The sequence below is a fragment of the Pseudopodoces humilis genome, chromosome 1, assembly GCF_049639895.1.
Source record: "Pseudopodoces humilis isolate 2021_Gansu_Grassland_sample_001 chromosome 1, ASM4963989v1, whole genome shotgun sequence".
Taxonomy (NCBI): Eukaryota; Metazoa; Chordata; class Aves; order Passeriformes; family Paridae; genus Pseudopodoces; species Pseudopodoces humilis.
The window spans coordinates 94,157,742-94,182,527 of NC_142200.1; the positions used below are offsets into that span (position 1 = coordinate 94,157,742).

General features: G+C 38.4%; 1 protein-coding gene across 3 annotated transcripts in view; it reads left to right on the forward strand.

The window, feature by feature from the left end:
* The first annotated feature begins 2,004 nt into the window (after positions 1-2,004).
* The window catches only part of ATP9B (ATPase phospholipid transporting 9B), a 154,139-nt gene continuing 131,357 nt past the window's right edge, over positions 2,005-24,786 (forward strand). For all 3 annotated transcript variants that reach the window (XM_005525241.3, XM_014254567.2, XM_014254568.2), the window contains exons 1-2: positions 2,005-2,120; positions 17,476-17,649. In XM_005525241.3, the coding sequence (XP_005525298.2) occupies positions 2,026-2,120; positions 17,476-17,649 (269 nt within the window). In that variant the 5' untranslated portion in view covers positions 2,005-2,025. The remainder of the gene's footprint in view (positions 2,121-17,475; positions 17,650-24,786) is intronic.

Below are 24,786 nucleotides of genomic sequence, written 5' to 3' on the forward strand. Positions count from 1 at the left end.
GTGTAGACAGCACCTTCAAGGGGTAAGTGACCCTTCTTCCCCTCTGGTACTTGTAGGACGTTGTCTGAGTTACCATGTTCAGTTTTGGTCTGCTCATTACAAAAGCTCATTGTCATTCCAAAGTGAGTGTATGAAAATGTGACCAAGATGGTCAGGGTGCTGGAGAACATGATGTATAAGGAGAGGATGAGAGCTCAGGCTGCACAGCTTAAAGAAGAAAAAGTTAAGAAGAAACTTTGTGGCTGAATAAAACTACTTAATGGCATGACACCAAGAAGATGGAGGCCAGACTTTTCTCACAGATGGACGGTTTTGGCTGACCCTGTGTTTCCCAAGTTGGAACACAGGAAGTTTTGGGTACTTATTAGCAATTTGCTTATTACAAGATAAACACTGCAACAGGTAGCCCAGAGAAGTTATGGAAACACTGTGCTGTCCTTGGAGGTGTTCAATACTCCATTGCACATGGTCTGATATTAAACATAATGTCGTGGAGCAGGGGCTTGGTCTAGGTGATGTCTAGACATCTCTTTCAATATAAATACAATTCTGTGATTCTACTGGTGAACTGATTCTGACTCTAATACCATGAACATTATAAAGATTAACAGAGTTGAAAAGCTAAATAAAATCTTTCCCCTCTCTGGCACTTCCTCGTGTGACCCTTTGAATACCCAGCAAAGTCCTGTCATGTGTCCAACATAGATATTTTTCCTTTCTACTTCTATACAAGTCCTGTGCTTTCTATGTAAATGTTCCTGTCTCCTGGTTCAACTTTGAGAGTTCTGTGTCTGTCAGTGAGTCCACAATCCATATAATATGCTTAAAGTCAAAATCTAGCTCAGAAATTTGCTCTTGGAAAGCACTGCCTGTGCTCCATAACCCTCACTCCATCAGATAGGAGCATCCTTCATTGTAAGCTGTGTATTGTGGTGCCTCCATAATGACCATCTTCCCTTGATCAAAGGTACACCCCAAGGTACAGCAACAATTCAGTCTGAAGTATCTAGGTCATAAGAGCAAACTTCATTTAGGAACAGGCATTGAAGAAAAAAAGAAATTAATCTTCTTTCTCCTATTGTGGAAAGTCTTCTGTATTTGTAATGGTGTTAGGCCTTTCGCTCCCCCACAGCATCTGATTTCAGGAAAATACTGGTAGATAACATCCTGCAATAGGTCTATGAACACACCTATCTTCCAAACCAGCTTTTTCTGGTGGTGACTTGTGTATCAACCCTGTGAGGTCCCTGACACACAGAATGTCCTCGTCCATGTGGCAAAACCTGTCTCTGTTGAATGGCAGGAAACCATCACTGGCAGGCACGGTACTTCAGAAGCTGAATAATTACAGAATCACAGAACGGGTCAGGTTGGAAGGAACCACAGGGGGTGATTTGGTCCAACCTCCCTGTTCAAGCAGCGTCACCCCTGAGCCCACGGCACAGCACTGCTTCCAGACGGATGTTGAGTACCTCCATCAAAGGAGACTCCACAGCCTTTCTGGGCAATCTCACATGAAAGAAGTTCTTCCTCATGTTCAGGTGGAACTTCCTGTGCATCCTGTGCTCCTGCCCACGGCCTCTTGTCCTGCAGCTTGGCAGCACGGAGCAGAGCCTGGCTCTCCGCAGTCCGCGATGGCTGAGGCCGGAGCTCCGCCGGCCCCGCTCTGGGGAGCGCGCGAGCGCGCACCCCCGCCGGCCCCGCTCTGGGGGGCGCGCGGGCGCGCACCCCCGCCGGCCCCGCTCTGGGGAGCGCGGGAGGGCGCACCCCCGCCGGCCCCGCTCTGGGGAGCGCGCGAGCGCGCACCCCCGCCGGCCCCGCTCTGGGGAGCGCGCGAGCGCGCACCCCCGCCGGCCCCGCTCTGGGGAGCGCGCGAGCGCGCACCCCCGCCGGCCCCGCGCGCCCGCCGCCTCCCGCCCGCCCCGTGTTTTCCCCGGGCCCCCGCCCCTCCTGACGTCACGCCACGCCGGTGACGTCAGGAGGGCCCGGGCGGCCCCGGGCGGGCGGGGGGGGGGCGCCCCCAAGATGGCGGACCAGATCCCGCTGCGCCCGGTGCCGCGCAGCGCCCAGCGCAGGGCGGCCTATTACAGCAGCGCCGCCGCGGCGCAGCGGCACAGCAGGTACGGGCAGGGCCGGCGCGGCGGCCGCTGCTCCGCTTCCTTCCCCTCTCCTTCCCCCGTCCCCAGCTGCGGGCGGGGCGGCGTGCGCCCCTCTCCCAGCCCCGTTGCCCTGCGGGGCTCCTGGACCGCCCGCTCGCTCTGCGGGGAGGGCGGGAAGGGGTGGCGGCCGCGCCGTGGGTGGCGGAGAGGGGTGGCGGCAGTCGCCGGCTCCCGCAGGCCTCCTCGGCGGTGGCTGCCTCTCCCGGGCCGCTGGTCCCGTGTCCCGGCGGCGGGGCTGCGGCCGGGGCGGGCTGCGGCGGCAGCGGGATGGTGCGCAGGGCGTCCTCGGGCCGGCTGCTCCCGGCGCCGGCCCCGCGCCCACGGGTGCGGCCTTCGCTCGCCCGGCCCCGCCGCCCGCAACTCCGCGCAACTCGGGTCCCTTGTCAGGAGTTCACTTAGGAGCAGGATGCCCGCGGCGCGGGGCTTGTTTGGGCGTCCTTAGTAAATATGTTGCGAGCTAGTTGTTGGGTGCTAGCACGGACACCATTGCTGAGTGTGGGAATTAAACTTCAAATTTCCTAAAAGATACACTATTGGACTTAAGCAAGTTGGAGAAAGCGGTTTAAAGGTGTGCCTTCAAATTGTTTCCAGGCAAAATTTTACGTTCCTTTGCTTCCCATTATTCTGAATAATTTATAGGTATACTGTTCTTGTGAGCAAGGAAAAACTTTGCTTCGTGATTTTGGTATCTCCATTGGATAGGATTCTTACAGTGGCTGATGTGATTACACTTGGTTGTTAGAAGTTTCTTTTCTGTTTTGGCTCTTGTATTGTCTGTGGATAGAAGGACTGGAGGGACCAGTTGTAAGATCTGAAGTAAATAGGCTTGCTAAGAATAGAATAGTTGGTGCTCTTGTTCTAGTTCAAATACAGTGATAAATTTGTTTCATAATGGATAAAATGTAATAAATGTGTTTCATAATAAAACGTATTTACTTCCTTGTCTGGATGGGATAACTTACATTGTGTTGTCTTGATTCTTAAACTAGACAAAGGTGTTTTTTATTTTGTCTTACAAACAAATCTGTAGGACAGTCTGCCATAGTTTTAGCCTTCCCCATCTCACTAATATTTGAATGACAATTTGTAGTAGGTTTGTCCTTTGTCTTGAGGTAGGGCAGTGTCATCATCACTAACCCTATTCTTTAGAGAATTGAATCAGAGAACGCTGTCACTGAAATTTGCTTCCCAGTAGGTGTGCTTGGGAATAACAATGAGGATTTGGTGGGCAAAAACTTAGTTCAGACTGTGAAAGATACTGGGAGTTCTGTTGTAAGTTGACAAGGAGTGTTCTGGTGATTTGAAAAAATGCTGTAGATGTGATGGGTTGAGTCCATAACTCAGATAGTTACACAGGCTGATTGAAGGTATGTGTGCAAGTGTCATTGAGGTTCTTTAGACAAACTTTTTAATTGTGGCTTTATGAGCAGATTTGGCAAGCTGTAGCTAGGAACTACCAACTCAGTACAGATTTGCTTCTTGCCCTCTGTCTTTGATCAACATTGACCTCCAAAGATTTGGACTACATTCCTTCCAGTTTAGATGATGTCTTTCAGAGTTACGGTGTTTCATAATCTCTGTATTTAACATATTGATCCTTCACAAAAGTGATTATTTATGTTTTTCATTACTTTTGTGTGCATTCTTGTAGGCATATAAAAGCTTTAAAAAATGTCAGGCTCATTTATTGTGTTTGCTCTTTTTTGATCACTTGATTAATAAATTGCTTATTTGAGCTCTGAGAATTAGAATACTTACACCAGCCTCTTCACTCACTTTATTGGTTTTATTTTTCTTAATATGAGTTGAGTAGGTTTGTCATTCTCCTTTAAGAATACCTTATATTGGATTTGTGAGAGCATCTCTGGAAGGTGTCCTATGGACCTGGAATAAAAACATGGGAATGCTTCTGTAGAGTCTACCACAGCTGTCTTGTGTAGAGTAAAAGGGGAAATACAGCAGTGCAGATAGTCAAACTACAACTTGTAAGTCTTATGGCTCTAAGCTTGTAATTGAACTATAGCTTCTGTGTCTTTATGAATGATTCATCCTGCTTTTCTAATCTTTATCTTCAGCACAGCCTCTGGAGAAGCCTTGCATTCCTGTGGAAACTGCTGCAAAGGTCCTGATGTCAGATACTTAGGAGAGTGTTGAAGTCATTGAGGTCTCTGATATGCAGAAACCTATCATGTGCGTGTATGCTTGAGGATTTTGGCTAAAGGGGTGTAATACATATCTCTGAAGATGTCTAGAAACAAACATCCATTAAAATATACTGGATACTGGATTATACTGGATTTAATCCAGTGCTATTGTTTCTGGACCTTCAAGAGTTTTTGACTTTCTGTGATTTGTTTCTTCAGTGAAGAATTTACAGTCTTTTGCAAGTCTTACACACACGTCCTTAACTTAAGAGTGGTAGTGTTTTTAACTCAAATTAATTGTCCTGCTGCGGTGCAACATCAGTTAATACAGCTCATCAGTTGCTAACCTTTATTGGCCTTGCAGCTAATTTGTAGGATAACTTCTTTTGCTTGAGCTAAGCAGTCTGTAGGAGTCTTTGCCAGTGTTGCTGTAGCTCACTTTGCAGTGAGGACAAAGACTTTCATACTCAGTGTTTGTCCATAGTGCACTTTGTGCTTATTAGATGTATTTAGACAGACAGATAGTGCATATTTTAAAGCTGGAATATGTTTTCCCACACACACCTAAAAAAACTTCAATAATATGCACACTTCTGTATAAAATTGTGGCAGCTAAGATTTGTGAAATGTCCTGGGATGTACTTTATATATAAATAAACATGACAAGATTAATGTATTTTATACATTCATACTGTATGTGTTAAGACTTGTTTAAAACAAAAAAAATTAAAAAAATTAAAAAAAATAAAAATACATATTAAATATTGCCTATGGTTCAATGAATACATGCATCCTGTTCTGCTTTTATTTCTGATGTTTAGCACAACTTGCTACTTTTGCAGTAGAAATTCAGTTTTTATATTTTCTTTCTTCTTTCCCTGCCTCAGATGGACAGAGAACTGTTTGTGTGCTGCCATTAACAATTAGGGAAATCTGTCTTGGAGAAAAAATTTTTCACCTTAAGATTAATTTGAAAAATCCTTGTTATTGTTTAGTATATTCAACTTGCATAGTTGTAAAAAAACTTGGGGAAAAAGCTGATTGGTTCAGCACTTGTTTCAGGGTCTTGTCCTTCAGCTTGAAGGTTGTTATCTACAGGAAACTAATTGCTGCTTTTGTTTACATGGTGAGGGAAAAAGGACCAGAGAACATTCAGGTTCACCTTAAACGTGCACTGAGGCTCGTTCTCATCTGTTTGACTTGTATTTGTCATCATCAACCACAGAGTAATCAACTGCTGAACACAGGAAGGAAGTTGACTGTGCTGTGCCTGTGCTGTCATGTGAGGTTGATGGCAGGAGAACAAGAAGCCTGGTGGAATTTTGGAGCTGATAAGGAACTAAACAGTAGTCAACCATCATTTATCCATAAACAAAATACCTGGTTTATTTGGGCATTCTGTGCTTGCAGTGTATGATTATATTTGGCATATTAGGGCTGAGGTGAGAGGTGTTGAGACTCCTGAGCTGGTACCAGAAAATCACATCTTTCCAGCGCTCCCTTATGTAACATAAATTTACTTGCACTCCAGATATTCATAAAGGTGGTGTCATGAAGGATACCCAGTCACTGGAAGGAAGTCTCTTGCATGATTTTTTATGGAATTGTTATTATTGTTTGTGGTCGGGGCCGCAGTAGTATATTTCTGAATGGCACAACTGGATATACCAGGTGCTTGTGGCAGGGCAAGCTGTAGAATAGATCAGCTGCTGTTGCTTGTCTCTGCAGTTTGCCACTGATGGAGCAACTCTGTTTTAAGGTAATTGACTATACTATTATTTTTGAATTCTTTCATGTCATTAGTGCATAAGCAAAATGCATAAGAAAGAAAAAAGAACCAAATAATAGGATAATGTCTTTTGTACAAGTAAACACAGGATACTTGTTGCTTAACAATTTGTGAACTTTAGCTTATTTAATGTAAAGTATGTGTAGTAGAAAAAAATGCAATTTGTTCCAGACAAAAGGGAATGGAAGTCTGCAGAACTTGAAGTTCAACGAAAATTCACATGGTTCCCTCATAATTAAAAATCTCAAACCAAGTTTTGTAGTACGCAGAAAATAAGATGATTTAATGTAGTTATACTGTTCTAATGCTTTTCATTTGGATGAAGGCTGTTCCCAGCAACCTTGTAGTCCTTATGGTTATGATTTCCCAGGGTGTTTGGCTAGGTTCCACAGTGAACCACCAAAAAAGAGATGAAAATTCAACAAACAATCCCTGAAGCATGTACTGTAATTCTGTGGGTTTTTTATTCATTTCTGACATTGTCTGATGTGAGCTTTGTTAAAATACCTTGATTCCTGCTGCCTTTCAGTTGTTTGTTAGAATTGTGTCCTAATTCTAAACGACAATGTGATTTTCACAGTCTAGATGTTATTCTTCGTATTCCAGTGGTTTTTGTTATTGCATGTGTAATAACTAATAATTATAGTAATAATAAATATAACTAGCAATAAGTATAGTAATAGTAAATAGTAATAAGAAAAATAACTAGAAATATTATTTGGTGAGGCCATGTAAAAATCACAGCTTTTAGGACCTAACATCTCTTGTAGAATGGTGTTCTCAGAAAATTCATGACTTATATTGGCATAAGTGTGGGTCTGGAAAGCCTTGAAAAATATCCATAATTGTTCAAAACCCCCAAATATTGATACATATCAGTGGAGTTTACTCACTCAATGGACTGTATGCAGTGATATTTGGTGTAGTTTTCTGAAATGCTGCTAGTTCCTATGAATCTCCTTCTCTGGGTATTTCTGAATGTTTAGAACAAAAGTTCTTACAGTATCTGGGCGGAGTTATACAGGTTTAAATTTCATCTTCTCCCCCACACACCTGTTAATTGAGTAGCTCTACATATTTCATCCTGAAAATGAGCTTGAAAATGATGGATGAAGCTGAATGACTGGCAATATTGGCATTAATTTGAATTTTAATATAGCTTCTGTGATAAAACATTCCAAAGATGGAACTGAATTTACTTTTGAACATCTGTGTTTTCAAACTGCTGTTGCAAAGTAACAGTATCTTCTTCAAACATCTGTTGTTTGACCAGAAGCAATAACTTGTTAAGTCCAGGAACATAAACTATAAAAATCTATGTTACTTTTGTTTGTTTGTTTGTTTTTGTTTGTTTTTGTTTTTGTAGAAATAGCAATGTTAATGCTATTCATTCTGCTACTCTGGACATGATCATAGAAAGTCCTGGAAGTTAAGCAGCTGTGGGAGTGTATGGGAGTGGGTACTGCTTATTAATTCTCCATGCTTGTACTGGCACACCTGCACTTCCTTCTGGACAAAACTCCTAACATCAGCTTGGTTCCTGTGGTGCTTCCTTTAAATCAGAGCTCCTGTCTTGTGTTGTTTTTCCTCTGTGACAAGCAAACAGGAATGGCAGCAAAATGGATGCACCATTACAGATGAGTCTTCTGTCTCTGCAGGACAGAAATCTTTGCTGGAGGTAGCGACTCACAGAGACATATATATGCCACTAGTTACTGTGATACCAAAAGTTGCAAATGTTACATGTTCCGCTGATACTTGCTGGATATGTCATGAACTCTGAACTACTAAATGTGTTATTCTTGGAAAGTGTTTCAGGCTGTAGGTGTTGATATGTAGATGTTGTGTACTGGGAATGAAAACACATTAAATTACACAGCTGTATGTTATGCTGATGGATTCAAATATATATATATATATATATTCATTACAATATACCTCTGTCTTTTGTTTCAGCATAAGGAGGAAAGGATCAAATGCAGTATAAAGAAATCTCACTAGAATACTCCTTAGGAGAGTTGTCTGTACTATTATGCCATTCCTACAAAGTGGATTAATCATGTATGATTGTTTTTGTTCTTTTGCAGGAGAACTTTCCTGGAGTCCCTCCCCTTTTTTATAGACTTCACCTGAAATTCAAAGTGTTTGTCTCTTTTTCATTTAAAAAAATACAACATTGATGTCACTGTCTTGCAGGACATACTGCCCTTTGATTATTAGCTTTTCCTGGATTGTGGTTTTGGGCAGAGATTCACCCCTGTTATTTGGAAATATGTCACTGAGTGACTTAGGCTTAGTCTTAGATCCCATCTCTGAATTCTGATTCTTCCAACAGGGTTGTTTGTGTGGCAGCTTTGTATTTGGGATGCTGTATTTGTGTAACAGTGCTTAAGTTGAGTCTGTTTTCAAGATCTCAAGTTATGGAGTACCTCTGGTTTTTAGAAAAAAGAGTAGTCCACATATTCCCATTCCTGGACTGTGTTTTGCTTTCTTTGCTGAAGACTTTATTTATAGGTTAATATTGCTGTTTGGGAGTGACACTTGATTTAGGATAGGTGCAGATTCTGAGACTTATGCCTGGGACAAAGGTCCAAGAAGTTTGATGTATAAGTCTTCTAAATTAGTCTTGCTATATGTTAATATTTTCAGACCTTTTATGCAGCATGTGTTTCATTGTTAGGTTCTGGGACTTTTACTTTTCAGAGCAAAGTTTAATGATTTAATGATACAGGTAACCATATGACATGCATACAAAGTTGCTCACACTAGCAAGTATAAAATAATTTTGCAAACAATGACACTTTCATTGGTGCCATACCTGAGAAGCAATTTGTCATATTTTATCTGCAGATGCAAATTTAGATGACACAAACTTTAGGTGATTTTACTAAAAAGGTGATTTTTAAAATGCAGTTCTTTAACTTGACGTTATGTAGAACTGTGCATTTGGAAAAAGTTGTCTTTTTGTTTTTCTTTTCACTAGTAATGGTCTTCCATTCCAAGATAGGTTTACAGTCACAATTTTTAGCACAGTTATTCTTACAGTGACTATCCTGATCTGAAGTGTTTTAATCCTTAGGCAAAAAAAAAAAAGTTTGAGAACTTCTAATTACTATTGCAGATGTTACTATTGTTTGCATAAGCACAAGTGACTGCATGTTTAAGCTATTATTTTTGCATGCCTTCCTGGTTTATAGCTATAGTATCTAAATACAGTGATTTGTATTGCTTGGGCAGGCATTTGGATTGCTAAGAACAGGGAGAGAAAACAATTGATTGGGCTACAATGTCAATAACAATACCCAGTGACAGTGATAAAATGGCTCCGTTGTTCTGATCAATGACATACCCTACTAATTAAAAATAGGGTTCTGCTGAATGTAGATGATGTTTCCTAAGGTCCTGCTGTGTATTTAGGTATTTCTGGTATCTATTTGTTAAATACAGAGACTCACTCATCTTGTCATGGGTTGAAAAAGATCTTGTGTTAAGGTATACATAGTGCTTTGTAAGGTGAGCAAGGGGTAATAAGAACGGGTGCCTTTTATCATGGAGGTTTCATTACATATCTTCCCAGTTTGCTTCTTCTGTATATTGTTCTAGTAAGAAAGTGTGATGTAGGAGAGAGAGAGGGCAAGTAGCATTCAGAATATTTTATTTTTGTAGGTGTCTGGTGGAACCTGTAGTTTTAGTATATCTTGTAAGCAATTTTTTAAAAGCTACTGATGAAAGGGAGCTGCTGTGGTAATAAGTTTCTATTATGCTTGTAGAGCTTTACCTCAGCAGATATAAGGGTTTTTCCCTTAGTTCTGCAAGGCTGAAGATACCAGCTTTTTGTTTGTTTGGAATTTTTTTTTTTTTTGGTTTTGTTTTTTCTGTTTCGGGGTGGGGTTTTTTGTTGTTGTTTCTTGTTTGGTTGTTTCATTTTTTTGTAGTAGTAGTTCAACAGTGGTGCCTTGTGGTTTTCCGTATTACCTCTCTGTATCATTTGGGCCTGGGGGGGCAATGATTTATTTGGTCTTATTGCAGAGTTTGGTGTTACTCATCTCAGTGACACTGACAGTAATAAACTTGCCTACATACAGTAGAAGTACTTTTTCCTTCTATTGTGTTGTCCAGTGGATAAACATGCACTATGGTGAGAATGTTGTACTAAGTTTTTAAAGATCATGGATGTAAATGTTCAGCTCTACAAATACCCAGCATCCTTAAAAGCTGTTAGTATTAACTGTGGTTACTCCATAAAAATTTGTAATAGCATTCTTTTGTGTTGAGTGTGATTTTTTTTAGGTCAGGACCTGTGTTCGGAGACTTCACGAGTAACAACAATTAGGGGTGTACTTGCATTAGAGGTGCAGCTGAAGCTGAATAGGGACATAGAGCAGCAAGTTCTAATCAATTTAAAAAACTTCTGAAATAGCTTTTCTGTGTGGAAGAGGTTGAAGGAAATTCTTTAAATTTCATGCATTTAGCTGTAGAAGATTTTTCCATTTTCAACTTCTGTTGTAATCTTGGAACAGCATGATTGCTTTGTAGTTTAACAGAGTTTACTGCTGTGTGAAGCATAGAGGTGTTTGAAATTAGAGGAAAAATGTAACTTCTACTTCTTAGAAATGCAGGGTAATATTTAAGGAAAATAAGTATTTGTAATTTGATTTTTCTGGAATAACTTTCTAGCAAAGCAATTTGCTTTATGGATATACTAGTTATTAGATTAAGAGGAAGGATTACATGAAAATACACTGTATAGTCATAAACATGGTTATGGATGAATGTGCCTTGCTTTATAAAATATATACAGCTGCAGTTTCCTGGGAATTTTTTCTTTGTTTGAGGACATGATCTGTACAGTTTCATTAGTGATAAAGGCAGTCTACAGCAGTTGCTGATTTCATGGTTCATCCTTGCTCTTTGTATGGATATGCCTGTCACTTTCTTCATTTTTTCTCCTACTTCTTCTCTACAATTTGGCAGAATCCTCATTTATCCTCAGACTTGGAAAGCGTTCACATAGGTTGGAGGAAGAGCAGGATAGGGTATGAGTGAGACAGATTGTGCAGCTTACTCTGTCCTCTGCCTGTGATGGGAAACTGAAGGAGTCCTGTGGCTGCCACAGCCACTCAGCCAAATGGCCAGCTCTTGGCAGCAGGGGACATGGTCACAGCATGGTCACAGTAGCTCAACTGGTCTTTCTCAGCTTTTTTACTCAAGACTTCCCACTGCAGCCTCTCTTCCATGCTACTCTGCATCCCACAGCCATTTCCTGGGTCCAGTTCATGCATCGCCTCAGGACCATGCATTCCTTTTTCCTTTTCACTAGGTTTGAGAAATACTACTTTAAGACACCAGCTTTGTTTTCCAACTTGTGAAGGAATGATAGTCTATAGTAAAAGTGACAGGTGATGAGGAATGAATATTTATGCAGGATCTGACACAGTGCTTATATTCCTATGTGTAGCCATGTTAGATATAAGTAACTTAGAATGGCTTCCATTACCTGTTATGGTACCTGTGAAACTCTGCAGCTGTATCTACTCTGGCAAACAGCCATCAAAGTGGAATGACGTAGGTACATGTGACTTGAGGCATCATTTTCACAGCAGATATTTATATCAAAATTTCACTTAAAAAGTATTTATTGTACATGGCTTTATTTCAGTTAAATCTGTTAAATGAGATTCCTAATAGTAGTCAAATTTTGTGGAAAGTTGTTTAATATTAATGTTCCCTTTTTTCTTAGGAAACCATATTTTGTCAAGATAGTTTTCTTCATACCTGATTTAGTAGCAATCATGCTGAGAGTTTTGATGTCTCCACTCTGGCTTCTTTATTCATGTTGCTTTCAGTGCTTCCCTATTTTAATACAAGTTTCTAGGATTATACTTAATTGATTTGTCACTCAAGGAAAATCAGCACTTCAAGCAATTAAGTGCAGGTAGAATCCTAGGTAACAAAGACACAAAGATTTCTGTTCTCATCCTAGTTATGAAAAATCCATTATTCATTATCTTACTGTTTTTAAATACTGAAGTACAATTTTCCAACACAATAGCAAAATTGCTTTTGAAACAGAATAAATTGCTTGCCAGTTCAGAGACTGTATTTTGAAGTCAGGCTTACCAAACACGATGGTGCTTATGCTCATTATCTTCACTACTTGGTGAAGCTCCATATTTGAAAGTGCAAGCCTAGATACCAATTGTGGGGAAAAACCCCCTTGTCTTTAATATAATGGTAAACAAATCTTAAAGAAATTAGGATTAGAGGATCAATGTATTCCACAAATATTACCACATTTACAAAATAGATTTAAACATTAAGCATATCTGTGACTGTTTCTCTGTCAAATCTCTCCCATTATTCTCTTGCATTAGTGTGTTCCTTCAAGATTTTCCCCTGTTTATTATGTTACTGTTGTTTATAAGTGATACTATTTTTCAAATCAGACACTTGTTAACTTTGCATGGAAGTAAAAGTGTTACTTTGTGATATCTTGTACAGTCCATTACAGCTGGCAGACTGATCTCACTGTGTGGTGTTAAAATACATCATAAATTGGATGTCCAAGAGCAAAACACTAGTGCAGCATAAAGTTCTCTATTAAAATGATGATAATGTAATTTACAAATTTAATTAGAAAATATTATAAAAGCATTGAACATTGTATGTTTAAACACAGACCTGTCTTATTGGAAGTCTAAGAATAAAGTAATATCTTGGGTTTTTTCTAAGCAGTGGTTTTATTACTTAGTGTTGATCTAGTCTGAGAGCAATCAATGTAATTTAGTATAATATGTTAACCTGTAATAAGCCCTGTGTTTTGTGAAGAGAATTTTTTGTATGTTTTTTCTTAATGCCCATTAATAATAATAGTGAGAAAGGAAATATATTGCTAGATTGTCATGTTAAACTAAACATCAGAGACAGCTTTTTGCAAACACCATTGTGAAGGTCAAGTTTTTCATGTTTGTTTTAAACTTTTTTTTTTTTTTTTTTTTTTTTTAAGTGGGTGCTCTTAGCAATTATTTGGAAAACATCTCCTATGCCCTATCTTCACATAACTTTCTGGGAACTCCTAACTTTTAACATTAGCACAGTGTATTTTAGTTTGAAACTTTGATTGTATTTTCTGCAGTGTGGTAGTGCTTTTACACCATTTGAAACATTGATGAAGATTTCTTGTCGTAAGGCCTAATGCACTTAAGGTTCCAATACTCGAGTTGCAGCTGGGTGTGGGAGATGTTTTTTTATTATTATTCCTAGTTATGCAGTATTCTCTAATCTGGTCTGAACACATCTCCTAATGGTGTTCCATGTTCCGTACCAAGTGATTCCAAGGCAGTGCAAAAATCAGTGCATTACCTGCCAAAGAAAAGAGGGAGTGCCTAGCTCAAAACTTGGTGAACAATAGTGGCTTTGGGGCTTTTTGTTCCCCTTCCTTATTAAAGTTTACTTCTTAACTGTGTTGATACCAATTTATTATATAGCCAGTGTAAAGTATGTAGTGTACCTTTTCAATAGAAATCTAATACTCAGTCTCTTACTTCCCTCCCTCCCTTTTCTGGCATCCAAAAAAGTTAATAACTGCTTTAATATATATTTTTGTAGGCAATAAGGCTCAATACAGAAAATCTAGGGGGGAAGGAAATGGTTTCAGGTTTTTGTATTAAATATATAGTGAGTTGAAAAAATGCAAGCCTTCTCATGCTTACCCCTTGTATTTGTAATATTGCTTTTTTTAAAAAAAAATACCATATTTGTCTATTAAGACTTTGGACTGAATGCTGTTCAGGGTGCTCCTCTGTCAGCAGAACTCCCTCCTGCTCAAGCAAGGCCAGCTGCAGCTTCTTGCTCAGGATGGTGTCCAGACAGGTTTTAGATGTCTCAAAGGATGGAGATGCCAAAATTTCCCTGGACAGCTCATGCCTGTGCTCAGTCATCCACATGTTAAGTGTTTCCTGATGTTGAGATGGCACCTTCTGTGTTTCAGTTTGTGCCCATTGCCTCTAGTCCTGTGATTGGGCACTGCTGAAGACAGCCTGGCTCAGTCATCTTTGCAACCTGCCTTCAGGTTCATAGATGTTGATAAGATCAGGATCTTCTTAGGCTTGTAATATAATAACAAGGCTTATTTATGCCTTTTCTTCTCCAGACTGGGCAGTCCAATCTCTCTCATTCTTTCTTTGTAGGAGAGAAGCTTCAGTTCCTTCATCATTGTCATGGCCCTTCACTAGACTCACTTCAGCATGACCATGTCTCTCTCGCACTTGGACACACTGCTCCAGGTGTGGCCTTCCCAGTGCTGAGCTGAGGAGAAAAATCTCCTCCCTTGATGTGCTGGCAGCACTTTGCCTGATGCAGCCCAGAATACTGGTACCTTTTTTTACAGTGAGGGCACAACGTTGGTGTCCACCAGGATCCCCAAATTCTTTGCTACCAGGCTCCTTCCCTGGAGTAGCCCCCAGCATGTAATGGTGAGTGAGGTTTTTCAGGTGCAGAACTGCAATTCTTCCTGAGGTTCCCATCAACCTGTTTCTTTAGCCTGTCAAATTTGCACTGGGTAGGGCCATGTTCATCTGGCCTGTTGTCACTCCTTCCAGTTTTGTGTCACTGCAAGCTTGTTGAGAGTGTATTTTGCTCCATCTTTCACTTCATCAGTGAAGATATTAAATGAAGGCTGAGCCAGTACGGACCTCTGGGGTACACTGACCTAGTGTACCTAGCTCCAACTAGACTTTGTGCCACTGACTGCCCTCTGGACCTAGCCATTACCACAGGATCTCCGTCTCACTGTCTGCTCATCCAGCTATTGCAACAGCAGTTTGTCTATGGGAGTTTTACAGGAGACACTGTCTAAGACCTTACTGAAGTCCAAGTACACACTATCCACTGCTCTTCCCTCATCTACCAGGTCAGTTATTTAATCTTACAACTTTAGCAGGTTGGTCAAGAAGGACTTCCCTTTGGTGAAGCCATGATGATTACTGCTCATTATTTTCTTGTCCTTTTTTGGAAAAGATTTCCAAAGATGAGCTGCTCTATCACCTTCCCAGCGATTGTGGTGAAACTGGAAGATATGGGCAGGTTCCCTGGGTCCTTCTTCTTGCCCTTCTTGACAGTAGGAATGGCATTTGCTTTCCTCCAATCTTTAGTCAGTTCTCCTAGTTGCCACAGTTGACCAAAGATTATTGGAATTGACCTTGCAATGACGTCTGACAGATTCCTCAGCACTTGTGGGTGAATCCCATCAGGGCCCATAGGCTTTTTTATATTTTTACATATAAATATACATAATAGAATACTAATAATTTATATATTTTACTATATATTATATTTATTTCATTACATATATTTTATTATATATGTAATATTATACTGTATAAAAGAAATATATATATATTTATGTTCAGTTTGCTAAAGTGTTCCCTGACTCATCTTCCTTGCTTTAGGCTTTTTTTCCTATTCTCTGAGACCTGGGACTCCTATAATTCAGTCTTGCTAATCAAGACTGAAGCAAAGAAGGTATCCAGCACCTCAGCCTTTTCCATGTCTTATGTAACTATATCCCCTGTCTTATTCAATGAGACCCCATTTTCCCTAGTATTCCTTATCTCACCCATCTTCTTAAAAACTTTTTGTCTTTGGCTTTCCTGGCTGGATTCAATTACATTTGGCTATAGCTTTCCTAGCTTTGTCCCTGGAAGCTTTGACAATGTTTTTGTATTTCCCCATGTTACCTGTCCTTATATCAACCCTCTGTGCACTTTATATTTGTGTCCAGGTTTGGACAGCTCCTTGTTTGTCCAGTCAGGGCCATCCCATTGGATGGGAATCTCTTGAACCTGGAGTAGCTGATTCTTGAATACTTACCAACTTTTTTGGGCTTCTCTTCTCCCCAAGACATTATTCCATGGGACTCTTTCAGGCACTTCTTGAAAAGGCCGAATCCATTCTGATTTCCAGGGTTGTGAGCTGCTTGCTGCCTTCCTTCCTGCTCTGAGGGTCTTGAAGTTCACCATCTTATGGTCACTGTAGTCCAGGCTGTGTTGACCTTCCCACTCCCAGTGAGCCCCTCCTTGCTTAGTGAGTATGAGGTTCAGCAGAGCGTCTTGTCTTATGGGCTCCTCCTGAGTAATTAGAGGTGGAAGTTATTGTCAAAGACAATAGGACCCTGCAGGACCCTCCAGGATCCTGTCCTTTTGTGTTGTTCCTCAAGCAGATACCAGGGTGGTGGAGGTTCACCATGAAGAACAGGGCTTGAGAATGTGAAGCTGCTCCTCTCTGTTTGTAAAGGGCCTCACCCACATGCATTTCCTGTGCAGGTGGTCTCTACCAGACACCTACTAAAATGCTGCCTTTACCTGTTCTCTCTTTGCTCTTAACCCAGAAGCTCTCAGTTGCCTCCTTATACATCCATAGGCAGAGCTCCGTGCACTCCAACTGCTCACTCGCATAAAAGGAATGAATTTCTAGTTTTGTTAATTATTATTTTTATATGGTTTGGGTTTAGGTTACTGTGGAGAAAATGGGCAGTCCCAGGATTCACCTAAGAGTTGACTTTAAATACAGCTTCATAAAAATTAAATTTACTGATTCTGAGTAACAGTGCATCTTCTTTCAGTCATCTTCCCAAAGGTATAAAAGTATGAAATGAGTAAGTTAGTCAATTTACATGCACTTAGAAGAATTTTTTTACTGAGTATTCTAGTGCTTTGTCTTAGTTTAAAAAGCATTCCACATATGTAAAATTAGAGTGGATAATAGTTTCTGGGGAGGAAAGGACCATTGTTAGCTTAATGTTGTTTCCATGGGTCCCACAGGCAAATCTTCTTGACTCAGTGAATGTGTTTGTGTAGAATTATGAGAGTAACTATAATGTTTTCATAATTAAAATGAAGATACTGATGGCTGGTGTAGAAAGTGAGGCTCAGAGGCCTGCACACACAAAAAAAGAGTTTAGGAAAGCAGGTTGAAAAAGCATAATGGAAATATAAAGTCTGTACTCCCATGAAAACTCAGTCACTTGTGTCTGCTATAAGCTTGGAGAAGTAACTTCTCTTTTAACAAAATCTTAGACTCCTTTGAAAACTAGGAAGTTGCAACTTGGTATGCACAAATGATATATAAAAATTATATATTATTTATATAATTATTTATACTATGATTGACAATGATTGCAAGCTTTTTGCTCAATAACACAATTTGAAACTAAAATCAGAATATCTTGTTAATGTATTAACAAAAATGCATGAAATGCTTAGATGGAAATATCTCCCTAATAAAATTCCATATGGCAAAAATGAACTTGTTAGTTTAGGAGATTCCTAGTAATAAAAAGTGATGTATTGGCTATTTATGTAGTGCTTTTATCTCATTTTGCCAGGTACCAAGTGGAAGATGAGTCCTCTCATTTGGATGAAATGCCACTAATGATGTCAGAAGAAGGCTTTGAAAATGATGAAAGTGATTACCATACTTTACCAAGAGCCAGAATTTCTCAGAGGAGAAGAGGTTTAGAATGGTTCATCTGTGGTGGCTGGAAGTTCCTTTGCACTAGGTTTGTCATACACTAGTACTTTTAATTAAAGTTTTTAACAAATTAAATAAATAGTAACTTTGTATTGTGTGATGTGTGCAGAGAATAGAACACAGAATAATTTGCTTGTCACAAATCTTTTAATTTATTTGGCTGCATTTTCCCTACTAGAATGTTGCCAGCTGTTAAAAACAGCTCTGAAAAGCTGATGCTGTTGTGCTTCTCCTGTCTGCCTTGCAAGAGAGAGCATGAGCTAAACTTGTATTAATCTTATTATTAATCAGATTAATACAATCTGATGATAATTATTATTAATCAGATAAAATATTATAATAATAATTTGGCATGTAACCCTGGTTTTCACTTCACTTGAAACTACATTAGGGTAGAGGGGTTAAATTTTTTAATTTTATAGATATTAGTATGTTAAGTTTGAAATATATGTAAATTTATTGATGTTGCTGTAAGGAAAAAGCAAATTCATCAACTAGTGATTAGTTAACCCTTCAACTTTAAAGGTTAAAATACAAATGTAACTGGTGGTCTTAGAGTGAATTACAGCTGGAATTATTTCTTGTGATTTGGTTCTTACTTAAAAGCTTTCTGTGCCAAATTCTGCTCTATGCAAATACCTTGGAATAGTAATCTTTTAAAGAATTTTTAGCACAACTAAGTAGAGAAATTGCTGGTAGGATTATTAAGGATCTTCCTTTTTTTGTAATTTGGAGTGATAAAATCTGAGAAATCAGTAAAGTGAAGTGAGCAAAGCATTTTCATGGAATTTAAATGATGAATGCTTTCTTTGGCAGATGTTTTTAGAACTGATTTAGACAGAAGTCTTCACAGCTGGTTTTTATGGCAATTTAAAAGGCCCATTCTTTTATATAAGCAAAGCTGCATTTGTACACCTTCAGTTTTTTGAAATAATTGTTACAAACTTTAAAAAAACATTTGTGTTGATCTCTGTTTTATATAATGATTTAACAAAAACTCATGGTTTATTAATTTTATTATAGACATTAAGTGTTTGGAAGGTAGAAGGAAAGAAGGTAGAAGAGTTTACAGAAGTAGTGTTTGTGTATGTAAATAGGTTTTGGAAGCAGTGTTTCTGGTACAGACCTATATTTTAGTTGTTAAAAAAAAAATAAGTATTTAAAGAACCTTAAATCTTAAGGTTAATCTTTTAGACGTCTTAAAATTTAGAGACTTTTTGAACAATACACTTTTATATGAATTTGGTTCTGTAAGTATTAGTGATTTTATTTTATATATATAGATAGATAGATAGATATATAGATATATACTGTGGTTATATTCCTGGAAGTTTAATGAAAACAGGCAGATCAGTAAAGACTGCATCCTGACATGGAATTTACAGTGTTTTGATAGAGACAGACAATTGGCAAGGTGAGTTTGTTGGAATTAATTAAAAACTGTAAGAGAATGTCATAAGAAATGGTCATTAGTGCTGAAGATTGCAAAATTTCATGTTCCTACTTGCTTTATGAAATTGAAAGGTACATTTCAGCTTTCAAGCCTAGAAACTTTCAACCCTGTTTTTTAAATTACTTGAGTCATATTTTTGATGGATTTTTGAGAAGGAAAAGAGGGAATTGCACCATGTGGTTTTTTTTTCTATGCTCTATACATATTTTATACATATTCACTGCTAATATAGGTGTGTAAAAGAAAAGTCTTCTCTAAGAAAGAGGCTTTCGGGGAGTATGATTTCTGCTTCGCTAATTTCCTCAGCTAAATTCGGACACAATAAAGAGTCTATTTGGTCTTGCATTTATACCTACTGGCATTTTAATGACATCATAGCAAATGACTTTCACTTTTTCATGGAAAAAAATAATGAAAAAATGACCATCAGATTCTAGCAGAGGCTTGAAATTTCAGTTGGAAATCAGGAGACAGAGGATACTCCCACAGGAAAACTGCAGATGTGTGCTTAGATGAGGTAGGGAAAAAGATGTGGAAGGACAATGAATCCCATGATGTCTTATCTACTGGTCCAGTTAGGCTGAGTAGAAACCTCTTCTTGGGTGAGCATATTTTAGTGGGTGTGTAAATACCTGTCATGGTAGTAGGGAGATTTCATCTGGGCTGAGAGTATTGTTGAGGCTTTGTAATTGATAAAAGTCAGGGATGTGCAGTCAGTGTAAGTTATTCTTTTTGATGCTTTCTCATTATAATAGCACTTTACAAATTTTTGCTGGAGCCCACAGAATAGTTGAGTTTTTGATATGCCAATTTGCAATTGATAAAGTTACCTAGGATCATGCAAAAGATAATGCAGGAAACTTGGAGGCTATTGTATTGTCACACCTGCAGTATTTATGTACACTGTGTAGTAGAATTAGTTACAGTATTTTTCTGGGGCATAAGGTATTGGTTTGGGATACAATTGTGTATTGATGCCTTCATACTTGAAATGGAGAGGAGCATGTGAGAAAGCAATTTTCATGTGTGTTGATGTGTTCATGTTAAATCAACAACTGAAACTTATTTCCAGAAGAAAAACAGGGTTCTTTTAAGTGTAATGTAAGATTAAAGCAGTCTGAGACCTGTTCAGTTGAACAGAATTTAAAATTTCACCCTATTTTTATGGAAATCAGTACCTCATACCTGCATCTGGGTGAGGTACAAATCTCAGCTTCAACATTTAGGGTTTCTTTTTGTTCTTTAAATGAAATTGTAAATTTTTCAAAGCTGTGACAGAAGGATGAACACAATAAAAGACTAGGCATTATTCTGGAGCCAAGCTCAAGGGGGGCCCTGATTTCTTTTGGGTTCTCAGTGAAAGTCTTGTGTTTGTGTTCAAAATCACTTTACATGTTGCAAACAAACAAAAACCCCCATACCCAGTAGGGGTTTTTGTGTGTCTTGCATTGTTAGGATTAATCTCATTTTTGTGAGAGGAAGTTTTCCATCTCTTACTTTGCAGCTTTAGAATTTTATATTCTGTAGATTTTTGTTGCTAGATCACAAACTGTTACTCTTTAGTCTAAAAAGCTTCACCTGCTTTGCAGTAGCAAATATGGAAGGTTTGACAAAGTTCTGTGTACTTGAAAAATGATTTTGTAAAAATCTTTTATTCAGCTTTTAACTTTAATTTAGACAATAGACTTGTTGATCAGATCTGAATGGTGTGAATTTTATTTGTAAATCTCCAGCTCTTTAAAGAGTTTTTACATTTGCCAAGAAAAAAAAATCATAATTAAATTAAATGTTGTCTTTGATTTTGAACAAACTGAAGACTTAATTCTACCAATATAACTTTTAACTTCAGAAACTGCTTATTTCTTGCTTTCATAGCACAGTTAAAAGAAAACTTTGTGATATAGCAGCTGTTTTGTGGTTGTAATCATTTCCCCTTTAACTTACAAATTCTCTTCAAGCTTGTGAAATTATAATGCACATAGATCAATACTCTGGAGTTCTTTGGGCTGGATTGATTTCTTTCTCATGAGATTTACATTCCACTTGTTATCAAAAAACACTTTGTCCCTATGAAAATGGTGCCATTGAATGGCATTTCCATATGAAGTGAAGGGGATATCAAATGCTCGGATTAATTTGGGCTCTAAGATGGCCTGTACGCTTTCAATTAATCTGCAACGCATTTGTTATGCAGAAGCATGGGAAAATGCTGATCTTTTGAGAATGACATGACCACTGTGTTGCTTTTGGCCTGATTACTGAAGCTACCTGTTGAGTACAATAATTACAGTATGTTTTCTTTGCAGAACTAGTTTCTGCTACTTAAAACCTAATAAGGAAAAGCTGACCCTTGCAGACAATATAGAGCTTTTATATTATCTTTCCATTATGATGAAAATGCTGTTTTGTGAAAGATACTGGCAGTTAAGCTTGTAGGATAAAAGTAATGAAAAGAGAAAATAAAAAAAGCCTTTATTATTAGAGCTGCAGAGTCAGTTGAGACTTTTACTTTAGCTTTTGACTTGTAGAGATACACTCTGTTTATGAAAAAGTTAAGGGTTCTTACTTAACAATTACTCCAGGTTTTGGTTTGTTGGTGGGGAGTTTTTTTGGTTGGTTTTTGTTGCTGTTTTTAATTTAAATATGGTATTGGTTACTAATATGAAGACAGTGATTATTTTCCCTCCACATTAAAATAACATATTAGGAAGCAGGTTAGTAAAATGCTATTTAATAGATATGCCTTGAAGTACTTTTATAAATTTGGTTATTTTTCATATATACAGTCTGTTATATTGATACAGACAACAAAGATTGCAATTTGCTTAATGAAAAGGCTTTCTGTGCATAAGTTGAATTTTCTTGGCAAGGGCATTTGAAATACAAAGTTAAATCAGTAAACAGGGATGCGCTTTATGTTTTTTTAATTACTGAGTCCCTAGCAAAATATGTGGTTTCACATAAGAGTTCAGAAAAATCTGAAGGGTGTTTTGATCATACTACATGTTACGTTATGTTTCTAGACTATTTGAAGCTTGGAAAATGCTACTCTCATCATATAAATTTACTGGGTACAGAAAGCCCATGAAAAGGTCTATACTGTTGCTCAAAAATATGTTCTGTATTGGGGAATGTTAATTCAAGAGCAGATTAGAAATTGTTGGATGTTGATAATCTGAGTAACAAAAACTTTGGGTAGACTTCATTGGTGTTAAATTTTTTAATTAATATGAATTGATTAGGATTTCTGAGGCCAGCATGTCCGCCTTATATTCTTTCTATGATAAAGCAGTAATTGCTGCTGAGACTATAAATAGCATAATCTAACTGATTTCTATTTTTATGGTAGTAAAGCTCATCTGAACCATGACAATATTGATTTGGGCATAACCCTGTGGTATTTTTGTCATCTCTGACTTCTCACATCTCACAACTTGACTGTTGTTAGCTCCGTGTCAGTCAAATCCCTTTTATCAAAGGTATCACAGTTTTTTCCCAGCCAGACATGACTCTTGTGTTTGTACTTTTTGGCATTTGCTAAAGTAATGGTCAAGATGGTGTTTGTTGATCTGTTGCAAAAAAGGTAGTTCCAAGAAGGGGAAACTCTGTGGCAAAGAAGGCAGTATAATTATGTTTCTTTAGGTGAATGTTTAAATTTAGCCGTAGAGAAGTACTTAGTGTCTGAGGAAATGATTCTACAAAAGAGTGTGCCTAATCAAATATTCAGTCTGCTTATAGTTCAAATTCAAAAACTGATTGAACAATGCAGGATTTCAAAGATTGTCAGGGAATTTGTGTCTATGCAACTGTAAGCAGAAGCTGTAATAAGTTGTAAGTTGTCATGCTAGCTCGCTTTCCCCAGGAAAAAAATATTTTCCTTGGAACTTTTTTCCTACAGATCTGTCCTTACACTTCTCACTATATAATTAAGCTGCCTTTTCTGTCTCCACACCCCTGCCCTGGAAACGAACAAGTTTAAAGCTTTAATGTCATGAGCAGTTTTATCAAGTAAAAATCTAAGTTGGCGCTGAGTTGAATCATTCTGCCTTCTGCAGCAAACATATAACCGGCATTGTTTCAACTATTTTTGCAGTTTTTTAGATTTTTAAAGGTTGGGATGGATATAACTTAAAAGAATCCCCTTTTATTCTGCATTAGTTTATGGCTGGATCAATTTGCAGGCCTGGTTTTCTCATGCAGTTATATGAGTATTTTTGCCAGCACAAGGGAAGGAGGAAGAATCCACACCTTTACTATGGGAGGAGGGAGGTACTGGACATCCTGCAGCAGCAGGATCTATTCCCAGCCATTAAACTGATTATGGAATCATGAAATAGAAATACTGCTGTTCATTTTGCTTTAAAGACAAGTTTAAGTAATAATATTTTTGATTTATATGTTACTTAATAACAGGGCTGAATTTTGAAAGTTGAATTAACATTGTTACAATTTTTGTGATAGAAGAATTCTTTGTCACTATTTTAAAGTGACTGGGAAAAGCTGATGAAAAGACATTTCATTTTTGTAACAAAAATAAAATGCATGTTTACATCTATCCCTTAGTGAGAGTTTCGGGGAGAAACTTAAGAATCCAGCATTTAAAAATTGAAGCATTTTAAAGGTCAGCTTGTGAGCATTGATGTAGTGGTATTTCTGTAACAAAGTTATTGTTGCTTTGGATATTTTTTCTATTGGCATAACCTTTAATTTTCTTTAAGAAGAACCAACAACTTTGAATTCCATTCTTTGGCAAAATTAATTAATAGACACATAGGCTACACACAGGAACACTTTAATGCGGATTGTGACAATGTAAGCTAACTATCAGCCTTCCTTCCCTGCAGTATTTGTGTGTTTTGTGATGCTGTAATTGTGAATAAACAGACTAGGAAATGAGGTTTCCGGTTGATTCCTTGCCTATACAGAATGAATTATATCTGTCACTGATGTCTAATCTAACCACATCTTAGAGATCTTTAGCAATTCCAGCCTCCTTAAGTGTCTTATCCACCCCTGTCATTAGTAGAGTTTACTCAATATCTGTCCATGTTGTGCCCACCCTGCTTATTGATTTGCCACAGCTGAAGGTCTGTCATTAGTTAATAATGACCTGGACAATAATTGTCCCTTACCTCTTTGCATCTGGTTCTTGCATACTTGGAACTATATTAGGTCCACACTCAGCCTTCTGTGAACAGCTGTTTCTTTTGGTGTATCTAGTAGTCAGCCAGCCCTGCTTTCTAGACCTGTACTTGTTTTCTTGCTCATGTGTGTGGTCTCTGTTTTCCCAATAGGCCTGTTTGTTGAAATTTGGTATTCAGAATGGTCCTGTAAGCCAACTGCAATCATGCTAGCACTGGTTGAGAGAAAGGAATACATTCATGACTTGCTACAAGTATGCTTGTCCACACTGAACAGATGTCTTTTTTTGCACGTGTGTAACATTCTCATGCAGTAACTGAGCTTGCCACCTGGTTTTGAGCATTTCCTAGTTCTGTATTTGTGTAGCTGGTTATTTCTCTGTAAACTGTTGCACTTGTACCTGTTCAACTGCATTCTGTGTCTTCCAGGTAGTTTTTTAGTTTTCCTAACCTGTCAAGACAGCCTTGAACTCTGATCTGCTCTTTGCATGTACCCCTCTCTTCTACTTTTTTTGTGGTCTGAAAAATGAAACATTTAAGAGTCAATTACCCACTAAGTTCTAAACAAAGC